Source organism: Pholcus phalangioides, unplaced genomic scaffold, assembly GCF_987345545.1.
Source record: "Pholcus phalangioides strain wild (caught in Gottingen) unplaced genomic scaffold, Ppha-v1.0 ptg000012l_1, whole genome shotgun sequence".
Taxonomy (NCBI): domain Eukaryota; kingdom Metazoa; phylum Arthropoda; class Arachnida; order Araneae; family Pholcidae; genus Pholcus; species Pholcus phalangioides.
The window spans coordinates 1,969,276-1,994,701 of NW_028301605.1; the positions used below are offsets into that span (position 1 = coordinate 1,969,276).

At 36.6% G+C, this 25,426-nt stretch overlaps 1 protein-coding gene across 1 annotated transcript in view; it reads right to left on the reverse strand.

Annotated features, from left to right (window-relative positions):
• The window catches only part of E(Pc) (Enhancer of Polycomb), a 45,991-nt gene extending 23,559 nt beyond the window's left edge, over nucleotides 1-22,432 (reverse strand). The window contains exons 1-6 of the mRNA XM_089240002.1: nucleotides 21,932-22,432; nucleotides 14,774-14,933; nucleotides 9,785-9,930; nucleotides 7,681-7,776; nucleotides 3,486-3,593; nucleotides 3,308-3,375 (exon numbers count right to left, since the gene is read on the reverse strand). Coding sequence (XP_089096128.1) covers nucleotides 3,308-3,375; nucleotides 3,486-3,593; nucleotides 7,681-7,776; nucleotides 9,785-9,930; nucleotides 14,774-14,933; nucleotides 21,932-22,084 — 731 coding nt within the window. The 5' untranslated portion in view covers nucleotides 22,085-22,432. The remainder of the gene's footprint in view (nucleotides 1-3,307; nucleotides 3,376-3,485; nucleotides 3,594-7,680; nucleotides 7,777-9,784; nucleotides 9,931-14,773; nucleotides 14,934-21,931) is intronic.
• Nucleotides 22,433-25,426: the final 2,994 nt, after the last annotated feature.

Sequence of the window (25,426 nt, forward strand, 5' to 3'; positions counted from 1 at the left end):
GGACTAGCTGCACGTGGAGTTCTAACCACATCCTACCCAACCATACATCCAAAAAGTTGGCGTGTAATTTACATTATATTTTAAAACTAGTTACCAAAATTGACTAGGATTTTCTCAATGGTTTACAGTTTCTTCTGTTTTTCTTCCAACTGTACAAATTTGAAGTCTGACTGTTGGGAGAAATCAGGAAGGACTGATTATTATAACAGTGTAGAGCTGTATACCTACTTCGTGATACGTATGATAAAGTTGCAGATTAAACTGAAATCATTTACTTGTATGCTGTATCCCCCCTCCAATGGGGAAGTATGTGATGATGATATATCATTCATCAATTCCGACACTAACATCAGAGGGCACCGAAAAGATTCACCATCACACTCAGACAGTCGAGGGATGTATCAAACTTGATATTGAGGCTTCAACTAAAGTATGTAGACATGAAGCTAGAGATGTATTTCACTTCATATCCATGTTATTATCAAGATCAGCTATGCCTAATTTCTTCCAAAAGTCAGATTTTCAACAAGTCTATTTTGGCGACTAGTTTTGAAATTAAAATTTTAAACACACACACACACTACTTTGGATGGTTGTTTGGGTAGGGTGTGCGTGTTACTCGACGCTTGCAGCTACCTCCTCATGGTGACTTCTGGGTCGTTATATTCTGACAAAACAGGCGAACACCTGCACAATATGAAACTTGCAAAAATTTGGCAAATTCCTGTTTTTCGAGCATGTTGCGTGCCCAATAAAAATTGAAATAGTAATGTTTTAATTTATTTTACTTTATTGAACCATAAAATAAGCATTAAAAAGTTTTGCGTGCCAATCATAAAATTTCAATATTGAAAAAAAGAAAAAGAGTTCAATTTCGTCGATTTCCATAAACTGCAAGTATGATGCACGACCAGAAGATATCAACCGATTTTGAAAATTTTTATGCCATTTTTCTTAGTATTAAGAGAGGCAACTTTTCTGCACCATATGGATTTGAAAAGAAAAATAATTTTTTTCCACCCACTTTTAGTGTATAATCCCCACTTAGAGTCTGATGCTTTTTAATGTACAGTGTTCATTTTTTGTGTACAACACAAGTGTCAAAAACCTAAATGAATGCTTTTTGATAATGTTTTGAATGCAATAGGTATATAACATGATGAAACACTTACTTTTTTGCATATTACAATGTTTTATTTTCAAACATTAATTTATTACAATAATTAAGACATAATGTTAATTATAATCTGCAGTTGTGAATTTTTCAACATAAGAGTCTAAAACATATAAAATATAATTTTATGGTTTATTTATCTAAACTTATCTTAACTTATGTTCAATTTGCTAAGCAGAATAGAGCTGTTCATTCAAAATATGTATGATAGGGCATCAGGGTTAAGTTTTTGAACCCAGAAACTGACTCGGTATTAAAATCTGTCAAAAACTTACTGTCAATGATGTCAAATACTTTGTTACCCTGATGATGTCAAATACTATTGCTAAATAACAAAACACTTACTTTTATATAGATTAAAGGGTTTTATATTCAGAATTACTGAGTAAAAAATATCTATTTTGATATTTTAAATTTTCTGATCTGGCCAAAATTTTATTCCATATAAAAATTCTCATGCAACATCAGTTGATACACTAATTAAACTTGCTCAATTTTCACCTAAAAATTTCTTAGCTGAGGGGTGTATAAATTCACAGTGTGTTTAAGAGCATTTTCAACCAAAGCAGAGCTGACAGGACTCGATACCCAAAACATTTGTTTCACATGTTTAAATACAGTTTCAATTAGAAAACCATTGCATTATAAATGCTAGTAAATATACCATATCATAGTGAAAAAGTAAGAATGAGTTTGACTAAGGATTAAGTTACAGGAGTTTCTTAAACATTATACACAAGCCAGCATTGTAAAATTAAATGACATTTTAGTACTACAATTTAGTATTTTGATCACTAGATATATTTCAATGTTTTGCACAAGAGTACCGTTTTAAGTATCAGTGGTTATTTAGATAATTTATACAAATACAAATACAAATACAACGCCACAACAGGCAAATTGCCCAACGAGGTGGCTGACTTAAGAACATCATGGATCTCCGAGCCCCTACCTACTACTGCTACACCCCACATGAACCCCCCCCGCGGAACCCCCCAACGAATCGATACATGCGGGAATGTGCGTGTACGTGTAGTGCAACCTGACGTAAAGTTTGTTTCTGTGTAATGCTTGTTATGTGTAGCGCTGTCATCTGCCCCCAGTTTTACTAACTATGAGTGAAGTGTTATGGTTGAATGATTTACCGTTGTAGGACTGTTGCTCTCTGTGGCGAGACTTTTTAACGGGGAGATCGGCTCGCATTTGCGCCTTGAAGTTGGGAACCACAGAAAACCAACTTCAGCCGACCACCACTGTGGGGTTCGAACCCGGATCCTCGCATCACGAGTCCGGCACTATAACCACTCGACCACCACAGCGGCAAATAACAGAAATAATAACAGAAATTAATAACAGAAATCAACATTACATATATGATGTAGTAAACTTTTTAAAAAAAGAGTAAAAAGAGTACAGCAGATGGTTTATATCAATGTATATATATATATATAAGCAGTTGAAGAAATTTGGGAAGGTCAAGAATCATCTTCATATCAAGAATATCAAATAATTCTATAGTTTTCGTTTTAGCTTTTATGCTATGCTTTATTCAAATTGTATATTTTATAAGGAAAAAAACATTGTCCAATATTGTCAAAGTAATTCTGTAAGGTAGAAAATGATTTTAAAACCATAATAAATATTTATTCATTGTATAACAGTCACTTTAAATATTACATGCAATTAACATGTGTAGTTCTAATGGGAATTTTTATATTGAAAAGCAATATTTGAGGTTTTTCACAAAGGTTTCTGACACGACAGTTTAAACCGTGGTTTAATCTGTCAAAAACTTGCCAACCCCGTTTGTGTATGATCAGAAGATTATACGCACGAAAATAACGAATTTCGGTTTGAAATTGTGGAATTAAAAAATATTTCAAATCTATGCTTATACAACTATTTTACCTCACACTATCAATTGACACTTCTTTTGTTTATAATGCAGAAATAACAGGTCCCAGAAAAAAAATTTAGTTCAAAACATTTTGAAAACTGTTATATCCTTCTCGTACAACAAAGTTCATAAATTTATTTGTCATACACACAGTCAAAACTCTAACTCACAGGCAAAAATCCAACATTGACATTAATAACACACACACATATGATTGACTATATGTCAGAACTCACCCGGCTCTAATAAGGTCTCTTTTCAATTTCAACATTTTTTCATAGGAAGCCTCATCATTTTTTCGGTTCTGAAAAGCATATTTCATGTATAGCGTTTTTTCTATAATGTCCAGGTTACTCGAGACTAAACCATTCTATACACATTTACATTGGAAAACTAAACGCAATGAAATATTACCTTTCTTGTTTGCATTTTTTCAGTTCTTCGCCTAAAAGCTACATATGGATTGTTGTTTGTTGAGCCATCACGCTTTTCACTTTTTACCTGAGCTATTAGAGGATGTGCCTGAGCAAAGAAAACAAAACATTTAGATAAAACTAATTAGAAAGTATTCCATCCTGTGTTCACATTTAAAAAATACTTTGCTAAAAAAATGAGCAAAAAAGCATACTTTGTCATTTCAAATCATTTTATCACACAGAACAAAATGTTTGAATGTCAGTGTCGCTATTGAAGTGACAATTTGACTATCCCTTATTAATGACTAAGATTATTTCTTTTCACATTACTTCTGAATTGAAGTTAGCTTCAATTGAGAAGTGTGAAACTTTTCAGGGTTCATACTGATTTTTTCAAAAAAAACTGTGACTTTTCAGTTTAATTTAAAAAAAATTCCAGACACTTTTTTAATTGAAAATTCACCATAATAATTATAAAATTCTTATAAAATTATATTAAGTTATTTTTTTCAAAATAACAATTGTAGATTATATTTCTTGAAACTATTTATGCTTTTCAAATACACCTGAAAGAAAAATGGAGCATAATCAAGGAATGCAAGATTTCTCCTTTTCTGCAATATCACTGTCTGGAAACATTAGCTTAACTATTTCTGCAATATCCTTGAACTGTTATAGGATGAGTGGGACATCACTAATTTCAATATCCACAACATTTAAGCCTCCACTGTTGTTTCCTTCGTGACATAATTAGTCAAAAATGTAGTTTCTTCCGCTGCATCACAATGCTTTGCAGTTAGCTTACACTCCATCCTCGTGTTAGCGATGGAACCAAAAAGTTTGTAAAAAAAAAACCTTGAGAGATTACTAAACTCCTGTGATTTCGCACACCTAGCCTGGCTCTGAATAGCCTGTCTGTCACGTTGCTCAAATTGAACGTTTTGTGGCAAAGCCAACATCACACTTTATATGGGTGCTGTTTATTTATGTCGAACCGATATTATATTTTTGGTGACTGTGTTATTTTCAACACTAAGTGTGTATTGGTACTCATGCTGTGATTCCACACAATTGCCTTTTTTCTGCATATATGCATTCTGCATGTATGTCTAGTCAGACATGCTGTTGGCAGCACTATGTTACATTAGCTATGTTAATTTTTGTTGTCAATTGAATAATTTGTTATATGATTTTAACCAAGTAATAAATGTAAAGTTTGGATGAATTTGGAATAGGCCTTCAATTTGGTCCCACTTCCCTCAGAAGTCCAAATAAATATACATCTCCTCCAGAGATGGCTGCCAAATTAAATTTAGTGTTCTGCTCGGTTTTTTCAATATAGATCCCTCTCCTCCCCAATACTCTTTTTTTGATTCTATCCACAGCTTACCCAATATCCTTCTCCAAACAAGGTATCCTAAAACTATTGAAAAAACTGAAACCCTATTCTGTTGGCCCAACGACATCCCGAATTCTATTCTTAAATTCTGTGCTGACGAAGCCGCGACTATCTTTCAATCCTGTTCAATGTTTCACTAAATACTGCTATCCTCCCGAATGACTGGAAATTAATAAGAAGATTCAAATTCCAAGAAAATACCAACTGTTGAGCATCATTGACTATAGAAAACTGAAAATGGGGGGGGGGGGAGGAGGAGTTGAAAAGGTGTTTGGTTGACTGAGTTTTTTGGATAAACGAAGTTCTGCTGTACTTCTTTTTGTAGTGACGTGTGAGCATTCGAATTTTCTCTCATGACAGTTTTTATACCAAGATATATCATAGCTGCCAACTTTTAAAAATGAAAATTAGAGAGATGTTCGTGCGGACCAGTATTTTATACTAAAACCACTCCCAAATAAATACAAAAGGGATTTTACACACAAATATTAAAGCATAGGGAATAAAATTCCTACTTAAAAACTGAAGTCAAATAAAATAAGGATTTTACATACATGGAAATTAAACCCTTGGGAATAAAATCCCTACACAAAAAACAAATGAAATTGTAGGCGAAAACTTGAATGGTGATCTAAAAAAAATATTGTGTTCAATCAGAAACGATGTAAACAAACATTCTGCGCGAATGATCCTAAAATGATCGGAAGATGAAGGGAAAAAAGCGTCAATTGTTGAAGAACATGCGACTTTTTGTGACATTTGCTTGATGTTTTTTTGATTTCACATAGTTGGGGGGGGGGCGAAAGTGATAGAACAATCAATTTAGTCATCTTTTTCTCTCTTCTCGGTCATTTTCTCACATTTCGGGGAGGGGACCAGACCCCCCTAAGTCCACCCCCTCGGTCCTCAACACAACTTGTCAGCAAATGTCAGCCTTTCCACCATGATTGATGTTTGTCCTTAACACAACTTGTACAAAAAGAAAAAGTTGGCCTTTTCCTGGAATGTTTGATGAAAGGAAATTCATCGGAATAAGTATCTTTAAAATTGATTAAATATTTTTTTGCTTATTACTATTCGTGTTTTGTTATCGCACGTACATAACTTCAACAAAAGAGGAAGTTTTGACCACATGTGTGTCACTATAATCTTCAATTATTATCCAAGACTATTGGCTGCTAAGCTATTTTCCTGCACGATAAGACAAAGAACTTTCCTTGTTAGCATCAGAGGGTTTGTAAAACTTCCTTAAAAAAGGAATTTTCCACTATTCATGACGTGTGACGTCATTTTGAAAGGGGGAAACTTTTTGCCCCACAAGAAATTTCTTAGGGATTGTTTTCAGAAGCGGGGAATCTTTTTAAATGAAGTATGGAATTTTTAGAGGCAATTAGGGATTTTTTATGGTTTTCGTAAAAATTCAGGAGATTTAAGAACTTTTTGGGATGCCAAGAGATGAAGCTAAAATTCTGGGGGCAGCATAGCCCCATTCACATGTGCAATAAAACATCCCGGGAAGTTCCCGGTAACAGGGATTTTCGCTACAAACCATTCACACAATGTTTAGTTTATGCCGGTAATCCCCTCTTCTTTCCGGAAGTCGTCACTGGATACGTGGGTAAAGTGAAAGTGCTTGATTCAAGATGGCTGATGAAGGAGCTTACAGTAGTTTGCGCAGTGCAAAGGGTTATGGGAGAGAAGGTCGGTGTTGACCACCAATCCACCCCAAGAAAGATGGGCTTTTTTGATGAGCTTCTTTACCACCTTTTTTCCCTATGGGGGGGGGGAAGTTATGCTGGTAATTATCACCAAAGCAACCCCCAATCTTGCACATCACATGTGAACGGGCTTATGATATATTGCGGTCAAAAAAATAACAGCAATATGTGGTAATTTTTCGTGACCAGTTGGAAGTAATACTTTCAAATGTATTTCAATAGTACTGAACGAAACTTCGGGTGGTCAAGACATGGCTCAAATCACTATTTCTTCGGCTTTGCAATGGCAATACGTACATAGCTGAAGAATTTTTAGAAATCTTTTCTATTCATGGAAGCACAAAAGGGGAGAATATTTCAGATATATGGCAAAATGTATCATGTTATGTACTGAGAGAAAGTATCAACTACCTATAAACAAATTCTTAGCAGTGAGAAAAAGTGGCACACATCAGCAATGGCTGAAAAAAAAAATTTGCTCCAAGACTTACAGCAAAATTGAAAAAAAAATGCATTCAGAAAATTCTTGAAATAATAAGACGAGTGTGATATCTAGCATTCTTAGTCCACACTACAGGACATTTGAATGACTTCAATATCCAATTTCAACGAAAAGATCAGTTAGCAACACATATTTTTATGCACTGGCAAGTTTCACGTGTAAATTGGATTTGCTCAGAAGAGAACATCCTCAATCATTTTTCAGTGAGTCAACAGTTGATCAATAAAAATCTTGGTGAGTTTAGTGGGAGGAATTAATTTTATGGTTTGTCTATAATTCTTACAATTCTCTTCATTTCCCATTGAACAATTTTTTAAATGTTTTTAATAAATAATAGAGATTTCTGATCACTAATTTTTAATAATTGGCAGCCCACTTTAAAGGTAATTTTGAAGCAAAATGGCCCAGGGCCTGATTGAGTTTGACATCCCTAGTGTACAACATGTGATAAATTCCATGAAACCAAGAACTATTAAAACAGTTAAAAAAAATTTCTAATATATTCAAAATTAATTCTTTCTCATCCAAACAGAGAAGAAAAAAAAAAAATTTAAGTATAATATGATATACTGACCGTTCGTAATCTCTTATTTAGCCAGTAGTCGTATACAGCAATCAACAAGTCGTCGTCTTCTTTGAGAAGCAATTTGGCCTCTTTAATCGTTACAACCTATAAAAAAATATTATAAATCATGCATTGAAAATTTTTTTCGGCACCAGCTTCATAAAATCATACCCAGAAATCATATTTATATGGGGTGTACCACAAATAGCATCAAACAATATAGACAGGGTGCATAGGTAATAGAGCACATCACATTTTACTGGCAAACCTTTGATTCTAGAGCAGGGTTGGCAAGGTTTTGGACAGTACGGTAAAAAACATGGTATTTACCATACTGTCCAAAACCTCCGATTTATAACTATAAGTGAAAAACTGCAATTTGATGAAGTTTCATCAAATTGCAGTTTTTCACTTATTCACTTTTTTGACAACTTCTATAATCAAATAATAAACTTTATATTATATAAATTATATTATATTATTAAAATTACATTAAATATAATAAAATTTTGAAATTCAAAACAGTATGTGAAAAAGGTTATATGACTGATATCAGGTTATCAAACAATTGAAAACTGAACTATCTTGATGTTAAATATTAGATTTATGGAAACATGAAAGATACAAGAATGGGATAGAAATTTTTCACATGAAAATTAGAAAAAAAAGCAATAGACTACAGAATGAAATTAAACTTATGTAATAATCGAACACTAATAATCAAGCGCAGCTGCGCCTTTTAAAATTTGATAACACATAACTAATTTAGCTACCTTATCTGTGCCAAGATGATTCCTAACTGTGTTTAAAGACAGTCTTTTGATAAGCCTTTTTCCAGTGTTTTTCTTATTGCTGCCCCCCCCCATGATAGAATTGTAAATATAGCTTGAATTTATTCGGTGAAATATTAGCTTCTAGCCTCATAAGAGCAACAATTTAAATTTAACAAAAATCTTGGGTCTTGAAGTCATCATGCGTAATAAGTGTTTGTGAAATTGTGTTCTGTTAGTCATGTGTAGATGCTACATATATATAGTGTGGCCTCATTTTCTTTGGATATTTTTCTTTATTTAAAATTAGTTTTTGAAAATTGAGAATGTAAAACAGAAAGTTCACTTGAAAATTTAAAGATAAAAAGTTAGAAAAGTCAAAATAGAACAATTTGCATTAAATAAACACTACACCATTGATATTTATTAACATCATATTGGTATCTAATAAAAAAAAATATTTGTGTAAGTTTCACAATAATGATTATAACTGTGACTATGCCTATTCAGTACCTTCAATATAATGCATTTTCTAAAGGAAAGTTTTCTGGCAGATTCGGCAGGGTTTTGGACAAGCACTGTCCTAAATACAGTACCTGCTTCATAATCATACATGAAAAATAAGATGTGAAGTAGAAATAACATTTACGAGAAACAAAAAAACTAAAAACAGATTTTGAGCTTAAAACCATAAATTTGATGAAGCAATTAATCAAATGACACCTTTTTGAAACATCTTTGATTAAATTAGTTTTATTTTTTGCTAGTATTTTTTTTTAATATGTTAGCATCATGGGGAGGGGGGGGGGGACCAAAGGTTTCCACATAACATTTTGAAAGTTGGAGGTTTTGGACAGTTTCAGACAGTTTTTTCCACGTGTCCTGTCCAAAACCCCAACCCTGTTCTAGAGGCATATTTTCAATTAGAAAAAGTATCTAAATAATGTGCAGTACTCAGATACATAATTTATGTTGCAAGGGGTTGTATAGTTATTAAAATAAAAAAACTCCATACAGTCCCCCAGTGTGTCCAAAAACCCAGCCAAAAAAAAATTTCTTGATTCACCAAGATATTTGAAAAATGAAAGTTGATTTTAATTTTAACCCTTGCAACCCAAATAACATACCTGAGGTCTGCATGTTATTTGGATACTTTTCTAATTAGAAGTATGTCTCTATGATCAACGACTCAACACGAAAATGTTACATGCTATTAACTATGAACCCTGTATATACAGTCAACATAGTACCAACCACAAATCTTAAAGATATTGCCACATTCAGAAATATTTGCATTATCATAAATAACAAAGAAAGAGGAACATGATCCAACTGATACAAACCTGTTGCCCGCTACTGCTCTCCAACCTGTCCATCATCTGTTCAAACTGAAGAGGTTTAATATCCATTTTCTCAGCCTGTTCCGTTAGCCATTTTTCATCTTCACTGTCCATGTCGTATTCGGGTATGTCTTGCTCCATGGAAAAAGCTGAAAGCAAAAATAGGAAATTCGTAAGTAAGGAACAAGGTGGTTTGATTACAAGAAAGGGTGATAATAGTTTAATCTCTGTTCGTTCTAACTTGGGTACTGATGTAAATAAAAGCATGTGTTCGATGCCCAAAATGATTGGCTGAAGAACATTTCACCTTTTCTTACTGTGCAACACCACCAAAAATATAGTCCTTTGTCGTTTGCCCCTCATACCATAAAATACCTCATAATTTTTTATTTTTTTTAAATATTTATTCCATATTATTTAAAAGTTATCTGGAAGACAGGAAAAAAATATTTTTTAAAAGATGGATCAAAGCGTTCAGAAATAAAATTCTAAAATTTTGAAGAAAAAAAAGTAATAAGAAAAAATGAGTATTTCTCACTATTTGCCGTAAAATAATAAACAACTCATAAGCTTTTGTAACAACCATGCCCCCCCCACATCCTGCCGCAAGACCCCCAAGGCTGTGATCATTGGCAGGCCCTCTGACCAACCTTTCAACAACCCTTCTATATAGTAAACTTTTAGCGTAAAAAAGTAAAAAATGACAAGAATTGGTCGCAGGCAATGTCAGGGCTGGAGCCCTGTCATCCCAACTCTTGAGGAGTGTGCCCCGATAACGACAGAATACCTTATCAAAAATTTTTTTTGGAGATATATACCTCTTTATATTTTAATTAGTGTTATCAACAGTTTTTATTTCAATGAAATTTAGAGAACAGTGGGAAAAAATTTTCCAGGAAAATTCTTCATAACGAATTTACAATTTCACGTTTGAGGAAAAAATGCACATGTACGGAACACTTAATGAAGGGGCGGGTAAGATTACAACCAATAGAGATAAAGGATGCGGAGTGATATCAAAAATTGGTACAGCGGTTTATTTACATCAGGACCCAAGTTAGAGCGAACAGAGAATACAGAGGGTGCCCCATAGACACAAAGAAAAATTTAGAGACTTTTCACATAAGAAACGAAGATTTTCTAGGATAAAATCGAGCACAGCAACTAGCCTGGGAAATCCATTCATTAAAAACACGTGACTTTCTCTCTTAACCCACGCCCTTTATCTAGTGATAGGCACCATCGTTTAAAAAATCTAGATGCATTGGCTGGAACATTATGCTGCAGTAATGTAAAAACTTAGTTTCGAAAGTGTCTCTAATGCTATAGCAAGATGAAAACAAATGATAACTGCTGTTGCCATCCCCACCCCATAGAAACAAAGAGACTTGATGGCAGATGAATCAAGCGCCAAAAAAATTCTAAGCACCAATGACTGTCTTCAGCAACCAAAATAGACAAAACAGGACAAGACGATGGGTTATTTTGCTTTAACAAACAAGCAAGAAAACTGTTAGTCAAAAGGATTCTTTTGTTTTTTTAACACATTAGAGACTTGCGTAGTCAAATCATCACAAATCTTGTAAGGCTTCAGAGAATAGGTCACAACAGGTTCGTGCATGGACAGAAAATAAAATAAGCAAAAAGCAAAAATCAGGCATATTTAATTATCTCCCAAAAAATGAGTATTCAGTAGGGTATCTCCATTTAAATCTTTTTTCTTTTTTTTTAAATCACTGATTTAAATCTCAGATACTTTTAATACTTCATGGAATTCAAAATATTTTTTTTCTACTTATGATGTAATCGAGTAAATAGTAGATATTAATGAGGTTAATATTTTAATTGTTTACGCATTAGCATTAAAAAATATTTAATGAAAGTATTTTTTTCGTGAGGTATCTGGTTGGTCAAATTAATTCAGTTTACCTCAGAAAATAAGTGGATTAAAAAAAAAAAAAGAGGTATCTAGAATCTTCCACATACGCAAGTCCTTTCCTTCGAAAAAGTTTTTTCAAAATTTCGTTAAAGTTAAAAAGTGTGTTAAATGTATTGACAGAATTTTATACATGGAATGGAGTTTATTTGACGAAGTAGGCAATACACAATCTATGGGAATAATTGTCACAGTTCAGAAACAAGATATGTTTCTCTATAAAGCTATATAATGATAAGAAATTTGTAAATTTTTTCACAACTCAATTTTTTCCGTTCATGTTTTTTGATACAATATAGAGAAATTCTTCATATCTCATAATGAATGTGTTTGATCATTCAAAAAAGTGGTTCTTTTCAGAGAAAAGTTTAGGGTATTCTAGCAATATTGTATAAAGATATTACTAGAGATGCCATTGACGCGTCAAATACCTGGAATTTTGGAAAAGGATGCATAAACATTTTATACACGCATTCCTCCGGGATGCATTCTTTCCTAGTTCTTAGAAGAACAAAGTAGAGGGGAAAAAAACCTCTCAACTTTTTACCACGTATCATGATCGCACGACCTTGAAAAAATCATTTTACTACTTTGTACATTGTACTGTATTGATATACATACGGGTTGTTTAAGAATAAGATGAGGGATATCTCTCAAGTTGCTTCCCTGAATGAAGAGCCGTATGATTGTCAAATTTTGGAGTTTTTATTCCAATGCGGATTTTCTCTCTTCTGGTTACATACTGGAAATTACGGTACTTTTGCAGCTAACTGCTGACATTGAAAGACTGCATCTATACGGCAGAAATTGGCCTTGCTCCTACAATATTGTGAATGCACATTTCTTTTTTAATCATTAAGGATTGGAACACCCGTTCAAATTGTAAAACTTAAGATCGAAAGAACCAAATCAGTACAAACTCTATCTTGAATATCCATCGTCATCTAGCTGCTATGCGGTAGTGACCATTTTGCATCGCGAATGCTGCTTCTTCTACATTACATGAGTATGCCAAAATACGTGCTTCCCCATTTGAGAAAGTATATAGTTGCAGCGCTATGTAGATATGTAGACGGCATCACCTACTCAACACAAAGAACGCCAAATACTGGGCACACACACATAAGCACACTGTTAAGTTTCTCCACCACAAATCTCACATAACTCCCATATTCAGGTGTGAAAATAAGCGGCAGTCAAATAGCAACATATCAGAACGGTGGACCATCAGGGACGGAAAATAAAACAATTTTACTAGGAAAACCAAGTATGAATAGGGAATCAGAAGATAAGTATCTCTGAGAGAGAGAATCTAATTAGCTTCAAACTTGATCAGAAAATATTGAATGCTCAGATTTTTTTAACAAATTGAAAAATCAAAAAATCAGAAAGGAATTTATAGATTGATTTATTAGGAAGTATATAAATCAGGGTTGGCAAGTTTTGACACATGACTTTCACGTCAAAAACCTCAAATAATGATTTTCAATATAAAAATTCCCATTGGAAATACATTAATTGCATGTAATGTTTAAAGTGACTGTTATATAAAGAATAAATATTTAATATGATTCTAAAATAATTTTCTACTCTCTACAGAATTATTTTGCACAAAATATATATGATTTTTTTTCTTATAAAGCACAGCATAAACCCTGAAAGGAAAACTATGTAATGATTTGACATTCTCTGATTCCAGATGATTCTTGACATTCCAAAATGGCAACTGCTTATATATATATATATATATATATATATGCATGCTTTGATATAAACTATCTGCTGTACTCTTTTTACAACAGATAAGTGTTTAAAAAAGTTTACATCATATATGTAATATTGATTTCTGTTATTTAATTATCTAGATCTTAACCTTTTTTTGCCCATGGCCCCCTTTGAACCATATTTTTTTTCTCGTGGCTCCCCTGTCTTACCCAGCGTCTTCGACCCTCATTTAGAAGCAAGATCCGTTATACGTATTGAATTGATTTTTTCAGTGAATTTATACTGGCAAAAATTTCAATTTCGCAAAGAAGAATGGCCTCCAGACCACTGGCCTAGAATTTATTGAGCTCCCCAATAGTCCGAGTTCTATACAGGGCTGTCTCAACATCATGGGCCCCCCTAGACAAGGTGATTCTATGGTAGTCCCATACTCAGCTGGAAATAAACAGCCTGCATATTTCCTACTTATTATCAAAATTTATAGTACAAAATATTATAAGGTGGGATCACTTATGGACATGAGACCCCCAGGCATGACCCCTTACAAGAGTGGGAGTGATAGGGCTACAGCTCTGTCACTCCCACTCTTGTGAGGACCACCGCTCAGTCTAAATGAAGAAATATAAGCAGGTGATCAAAGACCTGGGGCATGCTGGAAGAAAATTCATAGAGATACCTGTGAAATTATGGGGGCATAATTTTTTTTCAAAATAAATTTTTTTTTGAGACAGACCCACTTTCACTCAAAAAAGACCTAGATTTTTCGAATAACCCGGGACCCAGGTAAATCAGAGCACAGCTGCATCTCGGTATTATTCCACAATATTTAAATTAATGTCAGTTGCGTATATGCAATTGGAATAATACCGAGATACCGCTGTGCTCTAATTTACCTGGGTCCCGGTTATTCGTATATATATGACTGTGCATTTTGATTTTTTTACTGAGAGGAAATTTCAATAGTTTCAAACATAGAATGAATTGTGATTAGATGTCATTAGCATGCAAAACGAGATTTTTTTTAAAGCAAGATCTTTAGAGAGATTAATATTGTCTATGAGTAAAAAACGAGAAATATAACTGTTATGAGAACTATTCAATGGTGCCAATAAGTTAGAATTTCAAACTTCGAATTGATAATGAGCAAATATTGAACCATAAAAATCTGATGTAAACCACAAAAACTAGATTAGACTTTTTTTTAAAAACAAATTGTGATTTTTATCAACCTTGGTGCTCGTTGGGTAGACGCACGTTTACATAACTATCAATTTCAAAATATTTTGCAACTGTTCGATACAAATCTGAAAAATAAAAATTTCCATACTTACGTTGGACATGAATAAGTTGACGTGGATGTTTGTAGGTCATCGGATACAGTACTTGCAGAAATTCTTTGGGAACTTCATAGACCTCAGGCGTGGGAATGACCAGTTCACCTGTGTGCCCATATGCCTGCTGCGCTGACATGGCCCTTTGCAAGTGATGTTCCTGTGGGAAAAATAGTCTATTTTAACCATCTCACAAAATATCAGTCATTTTGAATAATAAAATTGAAATCATTGTAGCTAGAGGGGTGATTGTAGAATTGGGGGTTACAGAATTTGACAATATATTTTATTTTGAACTTCTCTAATTTTTCAGAGCTAGTAGCTTGACAATAAATCCAGATATTCAGACGGAAATAGAGGCACTTTATAGTATTTTTCCTGTTCTTTCCAATTATGTGTTTAATTTGCGTTTAGGTCTTTCAGAAACTTCACAAATTCCAAGTTTTTTCAGACGCATTTTTTGTCCATAATCCACCATAACTCGAAAACAGTTTAAAAATAGGACAGGGTTAGTACGAAGTTTGATGGTCCACTAGAGCTCGTCTCTCATATTCTGGTTTGGCAGATTAGGTCACGTTCACAGTGTATGTAGTTCTCCTAAAAGCAGAATGCTTTGCTTTGTTCAGCAATGAGGCCCCGGCTGACTGGAGATGTTTCTGCAGTAAAAGCTCATGTGCTTTCTACATTTCTCTTAAAACTCTTCCAGATTGTTCTGCAACATACATCACAGATTTCTGCAAATTCTGCTTTGGGGATTGTTTCTTTTAGGCCATAGTTTCAAAAACTTCTTCACTTTTTCAGAATTTTTTTTTCTCTCATTGCCCCCCCCCCCAACTCAAGTGAACCCATAGGATCCTATATTAGATCTGTAACTTCTATCCCCCCCGGACCATTCGATTACCCAACGGGGGGAAGGAGCAATATTGCGGTTGGCATGGAGTTTTAAATATGTTTCAGAAAGTCGCCAACTGTACTATTGTGCAGAAAACGCTCAGTGTTCTGAAATTCATCTCATATCCCTTTCATCGCGTGTGTGGTGCTCTGCACTCTTTGTGCTCTGAAATCGGTCTCATTTCGCTTTCATTACGTGGCTGGTGCCGTCATACATTCTGCCTCGAGTCGCGTTTCACCACATTGACCCCCCCCCCACTTTCACTGTTTAACTGCTTCTGCTGTACCAAGGCGCCGCAAAACTTCAAAAACTTCGCGGAATTCATTTTTCCAATGAATTTGATTTCACATTTTTGTGATTTTCCTTTAAATTGGGTAGTACCAGTGTACCATCCATTCAATTTAATTGGGTTGCTGTATTTTTGAATTATATGACATCCATATTTTTATGGGCATCTTTTTCTCAGCCACCTCGTTAGGCATTTTACCTGTTGCGGCGTTGTATTTGTAATTTTGTGAATGCCCTTTGGATTATTCCAATTTATAATGTGGATTATTACTGTGCTGTGGAGAAAGGAAGATGAAGAAAAAACAGGTGAGGGGTAAAAAAAAAGTTTTTTTAATTTCCGTATGTTATGTGTGAACCCCAGAGCAGAATGTGCTGAAATATGTGACGTACATCACAGAACAATCAATTTTACTGCAGAACAATCGGAAGAATTTTACAAAAACACTGTTGGGTAAAAAACACCATTATTGGAACTTTTACTGCAGAACTTTTTCAGTCAGCCGAGGGCTTGTTGCAGAACAAAGCAAAACATTCTGCTTTGAAGTGTATCAGGTTATTACCCGAGGTCTTGGTTTTTTCCCCATATAATCCTAATGCATGGAATATGATAACAGCTCGCGCGAAGCTGGCAGAAAAAAAAACTGTGCTGTTTCAAGTACAGCGAGAACAAGGCCACAACTAGATGTTTGGTCAACTGGGGCAAGTGCACATTTTGGCACCCCTTTGTAATGTTGAGGAGGTGGTTTCAGAATAAAATTTGCGCCCCCCCCCCTGGTCCAGCGCCCGAGACCCGCCTGCTCCCCCCCTAGTTGCGGCCCTGAGAGAGAATAACTTGTCAAGAACATACTGTCAGTCTTTATGTGGAATGTAAAATATCAAATAAAGTTTTCATATCAAATAAAGGCAGGTATTTACTAACAATTTCTTCCATTTTAATTAAATGTTGTTTTTCAAGATTTACCAAAATTTAAATACAAAACATATATCAGAAAAAAATTAAGTATCAGGGCGTAAACCACCCCCTTGCACGTGCTCGTGTTCTTTCCTGTTGTGTACTCACTGGGAATATTATATTTCTTATTAGATCAGTGAGCGAAACATGCTCACCGGCCCCGGGAAAGCTGTCATGACAAAATATTTAAAAGTGAAACCTCATCACGCTAATTATAAAACAGATGAGATAATCATTTGATTTAGTATTTTTAAAACATACAACTAACCAGCGACGTGACAAACAAATCTGCCATCCTTGAAATTCACAGAATGATCAATGCAGAAGCGCTAGAAACCTTCCTCCTGGAGACAATCAGAAATAACAGTTTCAGGAAGGACGTATTTCTTACAAAACCTGCAGCAGGATGTCCTTACCGCGGTTTGGCACCACTTCCACAAAACATCCATTGGCATCCCCACGATGCTACCAAACACCTAATCACCCTAACACGTTTACTGTAATAGTATTTTCATTAAAAAAAAATGCTCTCGTCAACATTGTTCAGACCTCCGATTTTGATACTGTGAGCCACAATCGCTTCCACAAAAACTTCGTCCAGTCCCACAGTTTTTAGAGACACTCATTGATAATCAAATTGTGACAGGTTTTCGTCACCCACAGATACCTCAGTTTCAATATTTCTATAATAAGTAACCAGCTCTCCTTGAACCAGGTATGGTTAATTTACCATATGCGTAGCCAGTGCCGTCTTAACGCATGGGTCCACTAGGGGGAGCCCGGGGACCTCAAGAGAAAAGGGGCCTCACAAAAATGAAATGTGATTGAAATTTCCGAGAATTCGCCACATAAGGGCCAATATATCGCCACGTACCGCTTCAGAGAAATCATTTGGCCCGGGGTCCCATGATGCTCTTAAGACGACCCTGGTGCCAATGTGAAGACTTTTTTTTGGTGCAAGATATCGCCACGTTCGCAGTGAGCGGTGCATTAAAGATGGCAGACAAAGAGCACATACACTTACACAAAAAAAAATAAATTTATTACATGAAATCAATCTAATTATGGCAATCGAAATATGCAGGAAATGTGAGAAAAATACAAAAAATTAAATTAATTGCATTAATTATAAGTTAATATGATTGCTGGAGGGTTACCAATTTTGACATGAAAAAAATCACCATGTTGCACTGCCCATGCTTATGAAAAGTTAACACCCCCGTACCACCTCTTTTAAATCGGTGCACAGAATGCCCCCCTTTTTGGACTTCATTGAAAAATTGCAGGTTGGGCAATCATAACTTGATGTTATTAGATCCTGCTGCATACAAAAATCCACGGAACACAGATGCAGTACAATCCAGATCACCAAGCGCGCCATAAATCACCAAGGCAGGCAAAATGGCACTGGTTTCCTACAATATTTTTCTCAATCTTTTCATTTGAAGTGACGCTAGTAACGCAGGCTATTCAAACTGTCTCCTTTTGTGTAATATTTGAAATGTCGTTATTTGTTTTCCTTTGTCTCGTTACTAGGATTATTTTTCCGTGTCGGTTGTATTTTTCTGATATATTTGTTTTTTCGTAACTTCTGCCCTTTTTTGTCATGCCTTCCGTTTCCAGTATCGTAAAGAAATGTTTTAATTTATTATTTATAAGAGTCTGGATACCCAGAGTGACTTATACCCGATTGGCTTATTATTTCAAAGAGAGTCCGGGTTTTATTTTTTTAATACTGAGAATATTTATTTATACTATTTATTTATCATATTATTGTTATGACATGAATGTCGCTCTCCACTTGTTAATACAAGATATACAGAAGACTGGATGTTGTGAAGATATTTATAATTTGAGATGTTAATATTTTAAGGAAGGAAAAAACTCATCTCTGCCTCTACCGGGAGTCAAACCCGGGTCCCTCGATTGCCGGACGAGTGCTCTGACCACTAAGCTACAGAGGAGATAGAGATTTTCCGGCATATATACGCTCTAGCGAAGGAAAATCTCTATCTCCTCTGTAGCTTAGTGGTCAGAGCACTCGTCCGGCAATCGAGGGACCCGGGTTCGACTCCCGGTAGAGGCAGAGATGAGTTTTTTCCTTCCTTAAAATATTAACATCTCAAATTATAAATATCTTCACAACATCCAGTCTTCTGTATATCTTGTATATTATTGTTAGTTCCACTTTCATGTTTTCTAAGCTGATGTTTCTTCAGTGGTCCATAGTGTCCGTTAGTCTTGGCGACTTTGAGTTGGATCATCGAATGTTTTTGGCGCCGAAAAAAAGGTCATCAAGAGGGTCTGGATTATACATCTATTCCATCGCTGTATCTCTCACATTCTTTACTGTTTCCCTTCTGGCTTTCTGGAATGTTTAATATAACGTTTCATAGGTGATGCTAGTTCCGCAGGGTTTCAAACGGGTTTCTCCTGTTTGCTAGACAGTGTCTTCAGGGCTGTCATTTAAACTTTTTCCAGGGGAGGGAGCAAAGAACATGTACTCAATGTATTTATAATTATATATTATATATATATATATATATACCATTTTTAGTGTATTTTCAAAAGCGCGGGGGGGGGGGGAGGGAAGGAAATGCAATGGTCCTCTCTGACCCCCCCTAAATGACGGGCCTGCGTCTTTGGAAATTTAAAATACCCATTCAATTTCACCATTTTTTTTTCCAGCACATCAATTGCCATGGATTTTTTCCTTCTCCTGTCGACAGGTTATTTTGTATCGTTTAGTTATTTATTATGCTTTGTCTTTAGCATTATTAAGAAATGTGAGGATGTTATTTCTGAGGACCTCAATGTATAATTTGGAATTTTCCAATGCCACGCCAACCTTGGATTTTTTTATCCTGGGGAATTATTTATAATCCAGAGCTTCGTTGATAGGGTCAGAAGATGGCTGTAGCAACTCCCCATTAAGCTGTTGGGCATGTTTGGCGGCAGAAAAAAATCACTGAAATCGCAAGATTGCAGATTACACAAAAGTGTCCCATAATTTGGTGAAATTGGGGAGAAAAGATAATCCACATGTCACGACAAAGCCCACTTAACCCATGGGGGGGGGGGGGCAGGGGGTTTGGTGGTGCTTACGTCATCAACCACCCTTTATTTATGAAAATATGAAATATTCTTAATGGCATCTTATTTGGTGCGTCATAAATGGAAAAAAACTTTCGATAGTTATTGGACATCTGAACTAACATTCTACATATTTATTAATAAGTCCCCTTACTTAATGATCTTTAATGATCTCTAAATGTTTCGTGGACCCTTCAAGTGCTCTGGAACTGTACCACGCATAACTCAAGTTATCCGTAATTATGCCACGGATCCCCTAAGTAATCTGGGAATGTTCCGCGGGTAACTTGAGTGATGTAGAACCACACTGGGGGCCACTTAAGCGCTCTAAACCTGTGCCACATGTCACTCAAGGGATCTCTAAATGTGCCACGGATAGATTAAGTGTTCTGTAACTGTGTCGCGGGTTACTTAAGCGATCTTTGAGACCTACTCCAGTGATCTGAGAATGTGCCATGGGCCACTTAAATGCTCTGGATTGTGCCACGGTCATTTAAGCGATTTGTAAATATGTCGCTTAGTTCATTTTTTACAAAGTTAGGTTTAAGGGGGCAAGTTGCATCAGATAACCTTCAGGACCACATTTGGTCTGCGGGCCTAGGGTTTACCATATATGGCTTAAAGGGTAGGTTGCAATAAACTTCTTCAAAAATCTGTTATAACATATAAAGGTATTTTCTTTCGAAATTTTAATTTTTATAAAAATATTTGTTGCATCAAAAAAAATAATTTTTTCACCATCGTGAAGGGGGGGGGGGTGCCACACAAGTCCCCTATGCCGCCAAACCTGCGTACATTTCTGATCCCACCAATATGCATTAGGAGGCAGTGATGAAATTTTGCTGACAGGGGGGTGGGGATGTCCATAATGGCTAAAAGTTTCCTTACATAATACTTGAACGGTCCCTTATGTATCATCACACTTTAAATCAGTGTTTCCAAAACATGCAATAGAAGCTAAGAGCATAACCATAGAATCCTGTGGGTTCGCTTGAGTTGGGAATGACAAATGACAAAAAAATTTTGAACAGGAGGACATCGGAACTAAAAGTTTAGGGAAACTGCTTTAGAATGGCGAAACACACACTGCATTTGACTCCTTCAGGCGCAATCAGCAAATCACGCCAGGTATCAAAAGCACTAGGGAGAGGCGTGTTGCACTCTGTAGGAAAACAAATTGATTACAGTCACGGTGCTTTTTTTTTTACGTGTGAGTGGACGGCACGTGGCGCTGGGCGATTCATGTTACACATGATGCTCCTAGTAAAATCAGCTTCAATGGACAAATTTTTCCAAGTCCAGACCTGTATCAAAAGTTCACTATAAAACAAGTGAGGAGGGACCGTAGAGAGGTTCACAGCCACTAAACAATATAATCAATTTGAAAGAAAACTTAAATATATTTATAGTACCCTAATATTTATTAACAAAAAACTTCCCAGATCAAATTCCTAGATTTTATTCAAAGTGACCAGGGCTATAAAAAAATATCAAACATCATCCTAACATTGGACAATGTCGCCGAAAAAATGTCTCTAAATTAAATAATTTTCCCCATCATATGTAATGTCAAATCCACAAATCAACTGTCCAAGTGGCCATTGTTAGGCTTAAGTTGCATCATGTAAACAAAAACATCCCCCCCCGCACACGAAATGGCTGCCCCCCCTCCCCCCCACACAATAACTCCCGCAAACGGGGACCCTCCATACCCCCATCGATTACCCCCCGAATCTGGGGCAATCGGCCCCCAATATGCTCACAGAGATCCCGTAGTAAAAAAAAATCTTAAAATTTTTTTAAAAAAATTAATTTTTTGAGAACCCGCCACTGAAACGAGGTGGACCAATCACGAGCGAGCACGAGTTATACACAGCCATTGGAACAATAATAATATCAATTTTTTTTTGGGAGAAAAAAAAAAACAACTTACGCATTCCTCTTCTTTTTCCATTCCCGTCGGCATTTGGGGCACGGCCCGATTAATTGCAGCGAAATCGGGAAAATCCGGGACTTCTTCAATGTAATAAATGGGCATGGGCTTGTAAGCGTCCAGCGCCCTAGCCCTAAACGACAGCTTACTCATGACGATGGTCGTCGTAGATGGCTACTAACACTAACGATGATAAGGTTTCCCCCACGAGGAGCGCGATTTATTCCTTGGTATTGAGTCCGAGAACCCGTAGGGACGGGCACTCTTGCTCCACCGAGTTATCTCCGAGCTTCTACTTTCGATCCATGACATTTTCGAGCTTGTTATATTCCATAATGATGGTTCGACGCACGATTTATCGTCGACGGCGATAAACAAAGATTCCTAATGATTTCTAACATGGCGGCGGATCGACTTCCATTGCGTCCACTTTTTTCGCAACAGCGCCATCTCTGTTTTCTGACGTGCTGTTGCCAGATACGCGGGTCGATCCGAAATCACGCCCGGACGTCATCGATCTTTTTGGTTTCGATTATGAATTTTATTTTATTTTTTCTTTTACTTCATTTCGTCACAGTAAATATATTTTAAAGATGAATACAGTATTGATGTGCTAGTTTTAAATATTTGTCAAAGAATGGCATTTATAAAAATGACAATATGTAGCCGAATACCAAAAATATCAAGTTTTGTCATTACTTCTGACCAGAAGCTTTCCTTATAGCTCAGTGCTTCCGACTATATCGCAGCCTTCAACATCAATCATTTGACCATATTTTACCCAGATTCAGAGACACTGAAGGTGGAAGCTAATGCCTTCTTGATTTGTGGACAGGTGACGCTGCTCTATACTATGAATCAGACTTTTCTTTCCCGCTTTTAACTTTTTTTTTGTTTCTTCCTTTGACCATTAAAGCCGGGTTTTCCTAGGAGCAGGTAACCTGCAGCGTGAAAACGCTGATTGGTTAAAAAACGTGAATTTCAGGTTTTTAACCAATCAGCGATTTCACGCTGAGCGCACCGTAGAAAACCTTTTCCTACGAGCAAGTTCCCTGTACCGCGCGCAACGTGATTCACCCAGTGCGATACGCTGTCCACTCACCAATAAGAAAAGCAGCATGACTGTTTTCCTACAGAGCGTAATACGCCTCACGACAGCGCTTTACGTCAAGCGTGATTAAACACGTTTCTGCCAGCGCGAAATTGTATAGTTCGGTTCACGCGGCGCAAAAAACCTATTCCTAGGAAAATCCGGCTTTCGACCGATCACCAGGAACCGGGGAGGGGGGGAAGAGCTAAGTATTTTACGGCCCTCTGAGGAGGGTTTCTTTTTATTACTTCATGATCCGTGACAACACCTTCCAGAGCAGGTCCGTAGGCACCAGTGCCGTAACTAGCCATTCCTGTGCCATGTAAGAATTTGCATTTGTCCCCCCCCCTTCCTCCCTTCTGGCCCATTCCAAGGAAAAATGGGAAAGAACATCGATAAATGCGGAAAAACCTTTTTACCCGCATTTAACACTATTCTTTCTCAAATTTCTCAGTTTTTCGAATTTAAATATCTCCGGGAATATTACACTTAGAAGAATGGGGTTTTTTTTTGGTAGCATCAGGGTAAAGACAGGGCAACAACTTTGTAAGTGGAAGCTACAGTACGGGGGAAGGGGGTTATGAAAATTTAGATTTTTTTATTTTATGACACACGCTGTACTTCCACTCTCAAAACTGCTACAGGGAAATTTTTGGACGCCTGTTGGGTATTTTATAAATTTAAATCATACGTGTACGACAGACAGTTGAGAGGCCGTCCAAGTATTAAGTAAGCAAATTTTTAGCCATTTTTAACCCCCCCCCCCCCACTCGTCAGCAAAATTTCGTCATCAGCCTCTCTGAATGCCTCTCTGAATCCTCACGCATATTGGTGGGATCAGAGACGAACACCAGGGGGGGGGGGCATAGGAGGCTCGTGCCCTCCCCCGACGATCAAAAAATTATTTTTTAATGCAAAAAAATTTATTTTACTTGCAATTTTGGAATAAAATACCTTTATATGTTATAATAATCAATGTCTGTTAATTTCGATGTTATTTGAAGGCTATGAACTCAAAATTTATATCTTTAATAAATTCATTCCGACCTACCCTCTAAGCCAGTGATTCCCAACGTGAGCGTTAACACCCCCTGGGGGGGGGCGATGGAGTGTTCCAGGGTGCAGTAGAAGCTACAGGTATAACACAAGGTTAGATTGCGTTGGGGGGCGATGGGAGAAAAAAAATTCTGAAGATGGGGCGATGGGACAAAAAAGTTTGGGAAACTATGCTCTAAGCCATATAATGATAAATCGCATAAAGGCCTTTGGTCCATGGACCAAATATGGACCTGGGGGGTTATCTGATGCGGCCTGCCCTCCTCAAACCTAATTTTGAAAAAATTAACTAAGAGGCGCATTTACAGATCGCTTAAGTGTCCTGTGGTACAATTCCAGAGCATTTAAGCGGCATGTGGCACATTTTCAGATCACTTAAGTGACATGTCTCGTAGTTTTAAAGCACTTAAGTGGCCCCCAGTGCCGTTCTACATCACTAAAGTTACCCGCTGCACATTCTCAGTTTATTTAAATGATCCGTGGCATATAATTACGGATCACTTGAGTGATGCGTTGTCCAGTTCCAGAGCACTTGGATCCGCGAAACATTTAGAGGTCCCTAAAGTGGCTCTGTAGGACACTTATCAATAGGGGGGGGGGGGATGTTACTTCAAGCGACCACAAACTATCGAAAGGTTTTTCTCGTTTTTTTCGCACCGAGTAAGGTACCATTAAAAATATTTCATATTTTCATAAAGGGTGGTTGATGACGTAAGCATGGTCCAATTCCCCCACCCCCGTCTGTCATCAAAAGTCAGCAAATCGGAAACCCATCTCCCCCCATCGATGCTGACGTAATACTTGAATGACCTTAGTAAAATAAATATTTAAAAATCAGTGAAAACATTTGTCATTTGTCCTCCCCGTCAGTTTGATTCGGGGTTCTGGGTTCCGCTGACCTACAACTACAAACAAAAATGCATTTCTGTTGACAAACATTTATATTTGTGTACCCTCACTCCATAATTCTGAGTGAGAAAAGTGCTGAATTTGGCATCCTGGATCAGTGCTGCCTCAGCGCATGAACACACTCAGGCCATGGACCCCCCATAAGGATGGGACCGACAGGGCACCAGTCTGAGAGCCAGGAACAATTTTTGTTTTTTTTGTCTTTCACACTATAAATTGACCAGAAAAGGGTCTGTGAATAGTCTGGCCTCGGGGCCCTCTAAGATCCCAGCCCAGGGGCGCAACTACAGGATGTGAGGGCCATGACTAAGGCCCGACAGCTTCAAGTTCAGAAGGGCAGGGCCAGTTCCTCTCATGGGTGAATGGAGCACATTCCCAGGACCCATAAATTTTCGCCGCTTCAAAATTTGCATTTTCTTTCGATATTTTAATTTTTTTAC